Below are 12,927 nucleotides of genomic sequence, written 5' to 3'. Positions count from 1 at the left end.
AAGTATTAATTTAGCAGTTCTTTCCTGAATATTTAGTTTTTTTTTTCTCCAAATGCTTAACTTCACTGTGACATCTGTTTGCACAACTGTAGTCATTTCAGTTTATGGAGGCCTGTGATAGAAATATTGTTTACAAAAAATATATCATCTCTTTTTTTTTTCTTTAGAAAGATCTCATCTAAATAGTAAGTTAAGGTTGCGTCTATGAAACCGGTGCACCTTGTCTTGTTTCTACGAGCTTTAAAAAGTCCAAATACTGATGAGGCTGTGGATCAGAAGGAACCAAAAGTGACTGTGTTTGTTGTCAGGTTGCTCTCCTTTGCCTCAAGAGAACGGTCATGGGTCACTAGGTGATGCGTGGTGTGTACTGGTCATGTTCCTGCAACATCCTAGTTAAACTAGGAGTAGTTGGATGTGCTTATGAAATATATCAGATACAGAAATAAAGGTATGAAGATGTTTCTTGGTTTCTGAAATTGAAGAGTAGAGGTGTTTTAAGCTTCAATCTTAATTCTAGATAACAGAAAGTAGTTACATCACGTAAAGGAAAATATGACATCGCATGCTGCCATGATAGCAAGCATTAAGAAATAAAATCTTGGTAAATATACATATATATGCATGTTATGCAAATATATTTTATATTAACATACAATGTTGTAAGAGTGATTGATAACATAAAGACAAGGAGGAAAATCATCCTAGATGGTTTTACCTTAGAGTAACAAATAACCTGAGACGTCTATGCTTTCTGTTAGATATCAGGCCTAGAAATCCATCCAAGATGTGGAGCACATTTTCAGTGATTGAAATGTCAACTAAACATTGCCAAAACATGCCACTGTGTTCCTGCATGACAGGTAAGCTGGATCCACTCCAAGTGAACAAAAAAATACTGTACATCAAAGTACTTACAATGATATGCCATCCATTCCCAATGGGTTTTCAAAAGATGGGCGTTCAGATATCAATGTGGGATCTATCTATGCTTAAGACGACAGGTGAGCACACACCAGTGGCTCACTTTATCTACAGAAAAAGTATGCCCGATGAAAGCGAATCTCATCACCAAGAAAGCTGAAAAGCCTTCGCTTAGTGAACAGAAAGGATATGAAGTATGTGACTCATTTTAAACTAGCAATATCACTGTATGAGTTTTTGAAGATTAACTAAGAGTATCTTTCTGATTTTTAAACTAAAACATCTAACTTATGATAATAAACGACACATTTTGAGATGATATTGTGTTTCACACCCTCATTCTCAAGGCATAATATTTAGACGATGCTTGTCCCTTTCAATTAAAAAAGAAAAAACTATGACTTTCTTTAATATACATCCTGTGTTGTCCATAGCTGCAAAATGTATATATGTATGTGTATTTGTTTTACATACACATGGGTACTTACACCTGTGTGTATAAACATATACACATACATCCTCATATACACGTGTATTTTATATATATGCTGAGAAAGTTCACATATATATACAATTGCGTATGTATATATGTGTGTCTGTGTGTGTGTGTCTGTGTGTGTACAGGTATAAAAACTTGACAGGCAGAGTAATATTTCACTCAGTGTTAAATGAAGTCTTTGAAAAATGAAGTACAGTCACTCAGTTAACATAGTACAGCCAGTAAACTAAGTTGAAAAGAGAAAAAGTGAATGGAAACACGATCCTGGACCATCTGTCTATGGCATTCACATCGGTTAGATCAGGGATTTTAATTTTGAGCTGTGAAGACCTCCTCCGTAGGTGGGTCTTCTTGTGCGGGATGCTTCTGTCCCCCATGTGTCGCCCATGCCCTTCCCTAGGCATGCTCTGTTTCCTGTACTGGATTCCTGAGTTGTCAAAGGGTCGTGCTGAATTCCTGGTATCACCAACACTGCCTGTGACCTCATTCATTTCATTGTGAACCTCCAGTGATGTTAATAGAATATTTCCATGAGCATCCACCTAATTGAAAAAAATATGCATCATTACACAGCTAGCATGCCATTACTCTAATTTTGATATACAGACCCAGCACATAATTATATCACACAATCATGTCACATACATTATGAGAAATTGCACATCACCAAACCCAGCACTGTTTTCATGGAAAATGTCATTTTGAAGGCTTAACTACAGTTTATAGAGATTTTATTTCCCCAATTTAAAAATTCTCACATAGGAGATTAGGTTAAATAAAGGGGCTTTTTAAAATTGAAATTTCCTATTATGGATACAAGTTTTTACAGAAGACAAAATTAAAGTACAAATTCCTTTCAAGATGTTAACTTAGGTATTTCAATCATTTTTCACAACTGGACATTGCATAGAAACTATACTCTCTCATTCTTCTTTAGAAGTCACCTTGTCCCCTTTTCTGACTCTACAAAGATATTCACATTACTGTGGAGAAATAAGCAAATACTCCCGTGATGAATGGACACTCCTGATGACTTTGATGGGTGAGATACAGACTCCTGCCCAAGTATGATCTTCTTGCCCAATCCTGGTCTGTGAGGCCTTCTTTTTTAAGGATTGTATTTAAGATAGACTACAGTTCTCTCCCACATTGGAGTCAAACTTTAAAATAACATTTTATTCTGTGTTAAATACAGCTTCACACCTTTCATGATGCTGTCAATGGTCTATTTGCTTATATGTTGGTCTGCCATGAAACCTCCATGGAGCATGCCTGAGGCAAGGGAACACCCCTGCCCCTGTAGCCCTTTCTAAGTTGTCTGTAATCCCCTCTCTGAGCAGTGCCAACCCCTCTCAGGGCCACACAGCCCATTCTACACTCTGCTAGGTCTCATTGCTCTCCAGGATGCTTTATGCTTCCCCACCTATCTTTTCTTCCTTGCCTTCTTTGTCTGTGGAGAGCCTACCCTTTCTTCTAGAACTAGATTAAGTGCCTATGGCTTCTTCCATGAAACTTTCACAAAATTAGTTATTTTGTGGAGAAATAATTTATAACATATTAATTTGTGTGTTCATCTTCTATATATTTCTTAGTTTCATTAAAGGCATTATGCTAGATATGAAGAAGGTGAGGTGGGGAGAGAAGATTCCCAACTCAGAAAACGCAGGTGCCTGTGCAGACCTCTAACCAGTGCCAAGATCACAGGTGGGGTGACCCCCAGACACTGAGGTAGCCCAAACTCAGGAAGGGCTGCAAAAATCTGGGGGCCACTCAGGCTCTGGCACAAAGGCACCAAAACAGATTTGGGGGTATCTACCCCATGGTTTGGGAGTACAGTTCAATTATGCTTGGGGAAGGAGAGGTATGGTCATTAGGATGTCACCCCTTACTCCCCAGACCTGTGAATATGTCACCTTACATGCAAAAAGGGCACTGCAAATATATTTAAGCTTATGAACTTTACAATAGTGTGGTTAGCCTGGATTATTCAGGTGGGCTAGCCCAATATCATCACATGAGCCCTAGAAAGTAGAAGATACTCTTCAGCTGGAAGCAAGAGTGAAAGATGTGGCAGAAGGTGAGAGCAGAAGAATTTGCACCATGAGAACTGGATTCACTATTGAGAGAGGGCACTGCAGGTAAAGTATAGGAAGAAATGGGGCATTTGCTAGGAGCAAATACTGGCCCCAGCTGACAGCTAACAGAGCACAAGGGTCTCAGTCCTACAATCACAAGAAACTGTGGTCAACAACCTGTAACAGCCTTGAGAGTGGTCTATCCCCAGGGCCTCCAGAAGGGAACACAGCCCCACTGACACCCTGATTTCAGCATTCTGAGACTCTCAGCAGAGAACCCAGCTAAGCCCCATTGCACTGGATTTCTGACCAACAGAACTAGGTGTTTTTTTTTTTTCAGTGGCTGCGTTTGTAAGAATTTATTGTGGTAGCAATTAAAACTACTAAAGAGGAAAGACAGATTTCAGAGGAAAAATGCATTTGAGTTGGGCCTCAAAGAACGAGTAGAGATTTTTTCAGCAAAAAGAAGGAAAAAAATGTTATAAACAAAGGCTCGAAAAATGTCTAAAGTGTTTGAGAAAGGCAAACTAGCTGAGTGGGATTTTGAAGAGAAGGGATCCTGGCACGTGCCAAGCTCACGGTTGATAGTCATTCATATCACTGTCATTTCCCTCTTTCTTAAAATAAGAAAATACACTCCTTGATGAAGAGTCAAGCCAGTAAGGGTTTCTCTATGTTGCATTTAGGGAATGCCAATTTTACCTTGCAGGTAGTAAAAAGTAACAGTGATTTCTAGGTAGAAAAGTGACATTCTTCTGAACTACAACCCAAGCTACAGAGTAAAGAGTAGAAGATGCATTTGAGAGGAGGAAGTAAGGAGGTAGACCTCTGTTGGTAGTACACTCCACTCCTTCTGTTTCCTTTAGGTCTGGAGGCAAAATGCCAAGAGGCTGTAAGCAAGGCTCCCCTCTGGCCACTGCAAAAAATCCCAGAACTCCCAACCTGTTGTGTCCACAGAGCAGTGCTGCTCTGCCATCATCATTCATTTCTGTATCTTCTCAATGAAGAAGGTGGGAAAGGAGTGGAGAGACAGTAGTCTGCCACTCTGCTCCCACCTGGCCTCCTGGCCCTTCCCTAGCTCTCTGCAGAACACTGACATCATCCATGTGGGGCTCAGGTGGGTGGGGCACACATTAGCCTGGGCTGTGTTCAGTTTTCTTCAGTGATGCTGCCTCTGAATTGTAGGGTGAGCAGCGCCACAGTGGGAAGGGACTATGAAGACCTATGGTCTCCTTAGATTGGGAGCCAGCCAGCCTGAGGATACTAGGAAATGCAAATGGACTAAGAAAACACCACAGATACTGGGGAGAAGGCCCTTCATGGAGTCCCATTCCTGGAGGTAGCGACCCAGTACTAACAGAATGTGAGTTCTGCTTTTTGTTTTTGTTTCTTAATCCACTAGAGGGAAAAATTCAAATGGGATGTATGTCTCAAAAGTACCAGGAAATGCTAGACCTTTGTAAGAATTTGGAACATGTGTTCTATATCTCTTCTTTTGTTGTTCTCTTGTCCTGGAATGGTTAGTAGGAAAACTCTCACCAAAAAAAAAAAAAAAATGTCTGTTTGCCTGTCTTATGGATCAGTGAAGCATCCAGTGGTTTGGGAGTTAGCCTCTCAATGTAAGAAAAGGCTGTGGAAGGAGAACCCTGAGACACACATTAAGGTATGGCTAAACAGGGAGGGGGCAACAAAGGAAAGGCCAGCAAGGGAGTGGGCAGGAGCATGTCTTCTGCACTGGTAGTCACTATCCCTAGGGAAGGGATGATTTGAACCTGCTTTGAAAGCTATGGGCAGCTAGCTCCTAAGTCAGCAGAGAGGAGAGCACTATGGGGTCACCTGAACTGGTCTTTATACAAAGGAAAATTAAAAGCAGGGTTCTAGAGAAGAGAGCCCTCTTAGTAGTCTTTATCTCTCTCCAGCATCTTCCATCATGCTTTATGCCACATAGGCAAGAACAGGTTGGTGAATAAGCTGCCTGGCTCACTTGGGCATCTTTTTCTAGAGAAAGAGTCAATCAGAGTATTTTAGTACTGCTCATTGCAGTGTATAGGTGGAAATACTCCACTAAATATTTGTTTTTGAATCATGACAAAAAATAGATTAAGTTATCATATAAGGAGATTTAACAAACAGATCATTTAGCAAATTGGCTCAATTAGATTTTATTTAACTGAGCAGTATTTTACATAGACTTTCTTAAATAGCAAGCTGATATATTTAAAACAAAATTTATCTAAAGTCAAGTCAGAGAATAACCAAAGGTGGAAGGTTCTTGATTTTTTTAAGTTGTCATGTGGAATTCATACTTACAAATAATAATAAACGATTTACCATATATTAATTAGAATCTCAAAGGACTGAAATTATTTTCCTAAAGGTAAAAAAAAGAAAACATCAGTTAGCTCTAAAAAATGTTCTCTCCATTTTATGTAATATTTTATATCCAACAAAAGCATGAGTTAAAAAGCCCAGTGGTCCACATAAGAAGGTAGATACATCATTGGAGACATGTACATGAAGTGTCCAGACTCTTGGGATTGTTCATGTAAAAAACTACTGTATATCTGCTCTGTACCATGCCCTGTGCTAGGTGAGAGACCATAGTAGGGGAATAAGAAAATATCCTTACTCTTAAGAGGTCTAGCAGGTGAGAGTTTCAAGTAATCAAAAGCACATTAAAAAAATTACTGTACAGTGAACCTTAAGCACATTTTTATATACATGCCAACAATACTGTCTCTTTTTTAGTTATAAAAGTGCCATATGAGAAGCTCCTTTAATTAAAATCTAGAGATTATAAACAATGACTGTAGAATGAAATACCAAAATGAAGACAAGTCTTTTTTTAAAGAAAAGGAGGGGAATATTTTCTGACAGGCTAATTCTGATCAATGTCAATGGTTCTAATGTTTAGCTTCACCTGGCTTTAAAAAGATGCATTTAAGAACCTTCTCCTTCTAAAGTGAAAAAAGACACCACCTCAGCAGAACATGGTGTTCTGATAACAAATACCACTCATTCATGGACACACATTCCATGAGCATTTACCACATCTGAGCCATGGTGTGGATATTTTGGTAGATGCAAAGAATCAAATGCTGTTTAGCAAAGAAGGCGTGGTGGCCACATGCAATGCAACATGCCATTTCACAAGTGCAAAGCATGTGCCATGCGAGTTGGGAGAACATGGACAAAACCAACTTCTTGAAGAAGGGAGTGAAAGAGGCATGATGGAAACCAGAGGTAGAAAAAAAAATCAGGGACAATGTCATGGAGAAGAACATCTGGTTTAAGTCTTGAAGAAGGGAAAGATGTGGACAAAGAAGAAAGAGATTCTGGAAAGAGAGAATCCAAGGCAAAGAGATGATAATGATAGTTATTTTAGAAAGCACAGAGGGAGAATAGAGAAAATATAAGAAATAAGGTCAAATGAATGTTGAGTTGATTTTTCAAGAATTAATGACAAATTTGTATGAATTAATATCCTGTCTTCTCAAGTCCCTTGAGGCCAGTGCTCTGCATTTGGGGAAAGACTTCATGAGGGCAGAGATCTAAGTCTGTGTGCTTGACTCTAGTGAAGGACATCTAACCTTAAGGGAAACCAATCCCAATATCATCAGTAATTTACAAAATCATAGTGCTCTTGGGTACTTTGGACATTTAAGACTACCTTGCCACTGTTTTAGGACACAGCTCATGTAAGGTATAGGTCTCAAGAACCAATACTATTTTTCATGATTTCTATTTCAGAGTGGGTGAAAAAAATAATGTTGAAAGGAACTTCAACATATATTTGCTAATAAGAGCTTAGTGTAAATTAGTTTGGATGCTTTTGACTTACAGTTCTATATAGTTACATAAGTTTTACTTAAGAGTGAGCCAATGTGTAGAAAATTTCCAACAAAATTATGAGATTTTTTCTAAAATAATTAAAGCATTATCAAAATGTGTTAAATTGTAGAAACCAAACATTTTAAACAAATATGTCTTCAAAAGATGCTAATATCTTCTGAATATCTTAAATTTAAATCTTAAAACAGGTGTAAGTAATGTTGGTGAAACACAAGACTGAAATGCCCTGTATAGAATGACAGATGACGACTTGAATTTTTTAAAGCATTTCATGAAAAAAAAAATAAGGCATTTCATGAATACTTCACATTTTGAAGTTTGTCTCATATTTACTATAATTAGAATAAATGATTTTAATATAGTCTTTCTTCCTGTTCTATAACCTTGACAAGCACAAATATTCAAAGGTGGAAAACATCTCATGCAGAATATGTCACAAAGGGGTTTTCATTTTTTCTAGAATCTGTCACCAGATTGGCACTTAATCAATATTCATTCTTTAATTACTTTCAAGCTTCTATGTAAGTAAAATATTATATTAGAAAAATTTTAAAAAGTATTTATCATATGAGGAAAGAACTCTTATTCTTTAGAAAGGGAATGCTGTCAAATCTGCTGCTCTGATTCCTTGGCAGGAGTTACAACTTTCTGCCACTTCATGAAATTCAAATATCAATTAGTCAGTTGAAAACTATCAAAGGATAGGAACCATAATACATGAACCATAATCAAAGGCTAACTTTTGAGTACTGAAGAAATTCAGGAAAGCAAAGGAGGTCATGCACAAATAAAGTAAAGTCATGATTTACATTGCACCACTAGTCTGAGGAGAAACTAAGTGAATATGTGAACATTTTGAGCATTCATTAACCACTAAGTTAAAATAGTATAAACTACTGAATATAAGGAAAATATACTTAAGATTTTATAGTAAGGTCAATAACACCATCATCCCAAAGATAGTCATTGGTGGCACAGATCCCCCTTGCTGGCCTGCAGAGCCCCTGAGGTTACCACTCTGACATCCCTTATAAAATAACAAAGGTGACCTCAGAAAGATTATGGCAGAACAAATCCCTGTGACCAGCCCAGTGTCCTCCATCAGTCCAAGGACAGGTGGAGCCCTCCCAGCTTCAGGGCTCCCATCTATAAAGCAGATGGGGTTCCCTGAGGCTGTTGATGGCCACACTAACAATCCTGAAAGATATCACTGAAAGTGAATGACCAAATAATTATAATTACAAAGAATTCTTGAAGGTGTTGGCCAGTGCATAGTACCATTTCTGTTTTGCATGAAGTTTGTGATTCTTTTCTCACTTTCCCTTAACTCATACACATCACATGACATGAGCTTTTTGGGCAATTCATTCCCATCTAAAAATTATCACTATATTCTTAGATGTGGGTCAGAAATAATTTTTTTAACAGACTGCTAAGTTTTTTTTAAAGATTTTATTTATTTATTCATGATAGACATAGAGAGAGAGAGAGAGAGAGAGAGAGAGAGAGAGAGAGAGAGAGAGAGAGGCAGAGACACAGGCAGAGGGAGAAGCAAGCTCCATGCCAGGACCCGACATGGGACTCGATCCTGGGACTCCAGGATCGCGCCCTGGGCCAAAGGCAGGCACTAAACCACTGAGCCACCCAGGAATTTCCCCAGTTAGATAATTTTTAATGCTTATTTTTAAGGATATAAAATATGCTTTTAAAACTAGTATCTATGCACCTGTATATCAACTTCAGACCTTGACAGATGATCTACAATTACAGATTTTTAAAAATAGGAACATTTAAAGGCTTTAACAAAGCTGTTGGGAAAACATAGAATCAATTTTTCAGGGAAACAATAAAAATGGCCTTGTGAATAAATTTTCCTCTACACCTGATTTATAATATAATATCTGACATAAAATATTTTTCACATTCTCCTACTTATCTCTGTGCATGTTAGAGGTGTTTCTGTTTTTGCTTTTAATTTTAAGCTTCACACTCTAAAAGGTATTTCTGTAGCACAACAATTTGACTGTTCTAAATCATATCATTTAGAAGAAAGGAAACAAATTTATAATCTGTTTAAGTTATGAGGGAATTTGGAAAAAAAAAAGCATTGTATATGTATCTGCATATCTATGTGATGGAAACAATAATGATGTAATGAATTCTAGTTTCCTTGGAAATAGTGTGACCAAAGCATATTCATGGATGGATATATTCATAGTAGGATGCAGACTTACTTAGGAACATAACAGTGTGGTACTAAGTATATTTTCCAGTAAGAAGTTCAGGGTAATTTTGCTTGTGGAAGCCTGATTTTCTTCACAGATCCTGGGCTTCTCTGCCAACTCTATTTATGTTTTGCTGAAAGGAGGGGAGCCATTTACATTCATTTAACTGCCTGTATTCATTCATGAATGTTTGTCAACCTATTCTGGGCCACCAGTGGTCTATGGACACAGCAAATACTTTAAGGAGCTGCTGTATTCCTCTAAGGAACAGACCCATGACATGCATTAAGAGCGTGAGAGAAGGCAAGGAAAAACCACAGACTTGAGAAATAAGTAAATTTAGCAAGAGGAATTAAATAATAAAGAAATATAGGAGCAAGCACATAAGCAGGGAGAAATATATTTTTGAGAACTTGATGGAGTGCAAGAGGTAGAAAGATAAAGACAGAAATTATATAGAAACTATAATGTCCTTTCATTAAAGTACTGTTTAATTGCAATGACATATATTATTAAAAAATAAACTGAAATGACATGTAGTTGCAAAATCACTTTGTAACTGGAAGGATGTAAGGATGCTAAGCTGGACTGGAGAGGGTGGACCTAATTTACGGTCTCTTTTAGAGTGTATAGCCCAAAGGCTTCCTAAAGCCTGGGTCTGCCAGGCTCTGACTTTTTGTGAGCACATCTGGCAGGGGATAGGACCAGGGCATATCTATGAGATCCCTTGGACAGAGCACTGCTCCTGCTTTGCCCTAAGAACCTTGGGGACTATGCCAGATAGAGGGTGGATGAGAGGGGTCTACTAACACTGTAAAAGAACAGTGGCATCCTAGACAATCAAATTTGTAATTTTATCACTAAAGGAATATTGCAACATTTTGGAAACATGCTTTTACATGTCAGGTTTAGGGCTAACATCCCACATGGTATTCACATAATCTGTTCTTTTCATAGGAAACTAGAAGCTTGTGGCTTCTCCAGGTTCTGCACTAATTTTGGTTTTATATAAAATTCAGTGACTTGCCGGGGGCAACATTTTAGGTTATGAACAAAAGTCCACACAACTCCTACTTAAAGGTCACATAAGTAACTGTAGTGACTGATGACTGGTAGGTGGCAGGATGGGTCTGTGAAAGGAATGATGGGTGAGTGGTCAAGCTGGTGGAGGGCCTACCCGATTGCTTTCACTCTTGGAACGGTCATTCTTTGCCTTGGCTGTCTTTTCTGCAAGCTTCTTCTGCCTTTGAGGGCCTCTTCCAAAGAAAATGTAGTTGACAAAGGCATACTCCAGAAGGGCCAGAAATACAAAGACAAAGCAGCCCATGAGGTACATGTCAATGGCTTTGACATAGGGGATTTTGGGCAATGTCTCCCGAAGATGTGTGTTGATGGTTGTCATCGTCAGCACAGTTGTAATCCCTATAAAAGAAACAGAAGGGTGAGAGGCTGAAGCTTAGCAACTCCATTCCTCACTTTTCACTTTTGTATTTATCAAACAGCTTGAAATAGTTGGAGATGACAGATTGAATATTACTGGGCAATCATAAAGTAATAGAGCATGAACTGTGTTGCGTGGGCAGCAGGTCACACCTCAGGTCAGGAAGCTGACATCTCTGCTCCCTCTTGGAACACCACCCAGTGGCACCTGGCTCATAGAGAGAAGGCATTGAGGATATATGGAGATGTATAGGTGGAAAAGGAAAGTTGGAAGAAATGAAAATGAACCCAGAAACTAACACAAAACACTGTGTGTCAGGATGAGAAGCTTCCAAGAAGAATGAATCTATGAAGAATCAAAGAAAAGGATCTTCTAAGGCCATTAGTGAGAGTTCTGTAAGCCTGCTTGTTACAAGAAAACAATTTTTACTACAATACTTTATCAACAAGAAAACAATTCTTACTACAATACTTTATGAACAAGGGGGATGAGGCAATGATTTTTAAAACTGTTAGTGAACATGATCCAGTCCTGAGCTCATGTATTTATCTATTCTGATATACAGCTATAAGTTAATATATTTAAAATCTCATCAGTTAAGACATTAAATAGAAAGCAAGATCCCTCAAACTGAGCACCCTGGCCCATCTTTGCTATTTCAGTTTGCACACAGAAAATACCTGCATCCATGACTATTTAGGACTCTGCCCTTCATGTACATTAATGCAGATCCATTTTAAACAATTTTAGAGACTAAACATCTAGAGGTAAAAGATAAACATGAGGGTAAAGTTTAAAATAACTTTAAACCTTAAATAATGAAAATGTATCCATATGTAAATATAAAAAGATGGTTTCATCTGTACCAGGTTTATTTTGGCAGATAAAGTCAAAATAAAAATGTATATATTGCACAACTATGTTAGAATTGTATATTTCTTAAAGAACAATTGTCTTGGTATTTTCTTTCATGTAAAGTATAAATCTTTAAGATGTAATAAGTATATTTGCTTTTTTTAACTGGTTTTTGCCTTTTTTTCCCTCTCCTCCAAAAATATAAAAATGTATGCATGTTCATCAAGTTGCACAATTCATTTCTGAAAAACGAACTGGAAAAGTAATCAACATTAGTATGAGAAAAACTCAACTATGAAAATCAAAAGTGTTATTTAATTGTAAACCACTCTTCATACATCAATGAATTATAATTAAAATTGTTTTTTTTTTTTTTATGAAAAAACTTCAGGGAAGTTCAGGGAACTTATTACTTCAGTACTTCAGGGAAGCTCCTGAGGACAGACTATCTCAGAGTCCTTTCCCTCCTCAACTAAGAGTCTATACCAGCTTCTCAAAATATGCTTGGTAAAGTCAAGGCCAAATGATTTTATTCAAACTACAGAATCTCACCATACTCTGGGGGCTGACCAGATCCTTTTTAAAAAAGTCATTATGTTGACTTGTCTAGATGATAGTAGTGTGTGAATGATCTGTTTTCCTAGCAGAGTTAAGTCTAGTCGCTAAAAGCACACATGGACCATATATTGCAATTCTACTTTTTTTGCTATACAAATATTTCATATTGGATAATCTGAAGCGATAGAGAGGAGAGGACTAGCCAGTGACATGACTAGAGTTTGTTGAACTGAGCGAAGCCACACATGCAGGAAGGATATGGATTGCTCACTTTTTTTGTGGGACAGTAACTACTACAGCTTACTTGCTCTCTCTTAAAATATTAAGACGTTTCAAGGAAGCAAGACAGCTCCAAAGGGTTAGCTCCTTTCTATCTATTCAACTGGTGCCACTGAATGCAATTACCGCTGTGTCTTCTAGGACTCAATAGAAACACCTCCGTTTCGTTGTTATGTCATGCCTTCCTGCAAAATGGAGACTTTTGAAAGTGAGAGCATTAGC

The 12,927-nt window shown here is 37.8% G+C and overlaps 1 protein-coding gene across 3 annotated transcripts in view; it reads right to left on the bottom strand.

The window, feature by feature from the left end:
* Window positions 1-1,478: 1,478 nt before the first annotated feature.
* GABRB3 (gamma-aminobutyric acid type A receptor subunit beta3) overlaps window positions 1,479-12,927 on the bottom strand; it is a 216,423-nt gene continuing 204,974 nt past the window's right edge. For all 3 annotated transcript variants that reach the window (XM_041751216.1, XM_041751215.1, XM_041751218.1), the window contains 2 exons: window positions 10,750-10,994; window positions 1,479-1,962 (listed from right to left, as the gene is read on the bottom strand). In XM_041751216.1, the coding sequence (XP_041607150.1) occupies window positions 1,621-1,962; window positions 10,750-10,994 (587 nt within the window). In that variant the 3' untranslated portion in view covers window positions 1,479-1,620. The remainder of the gene's footprint in view (window positions 1,963-10,749; window positions 10,995-12,927) is intronic.

The sequence above is a fragment of the Vulpes lagopus genome, chromosome 4 (genome assembly GCF_018345385.1).
Source record: "Vulpes lagopus strain Blue_001 chromosome 4, ASM1834538v1, whole genome shotgun sequence".
Classification (NCBI taxonomy): Eukaryota; Metazoa; Chordata; class Mammalia; order Carnivora; family Canidae; genus Vulpes; species Vulpes lagopus.
Note: the sequence above shows the minus strand (reverse complement) of the source record. Positions and strands in the feature narration are given on the sequence as shown.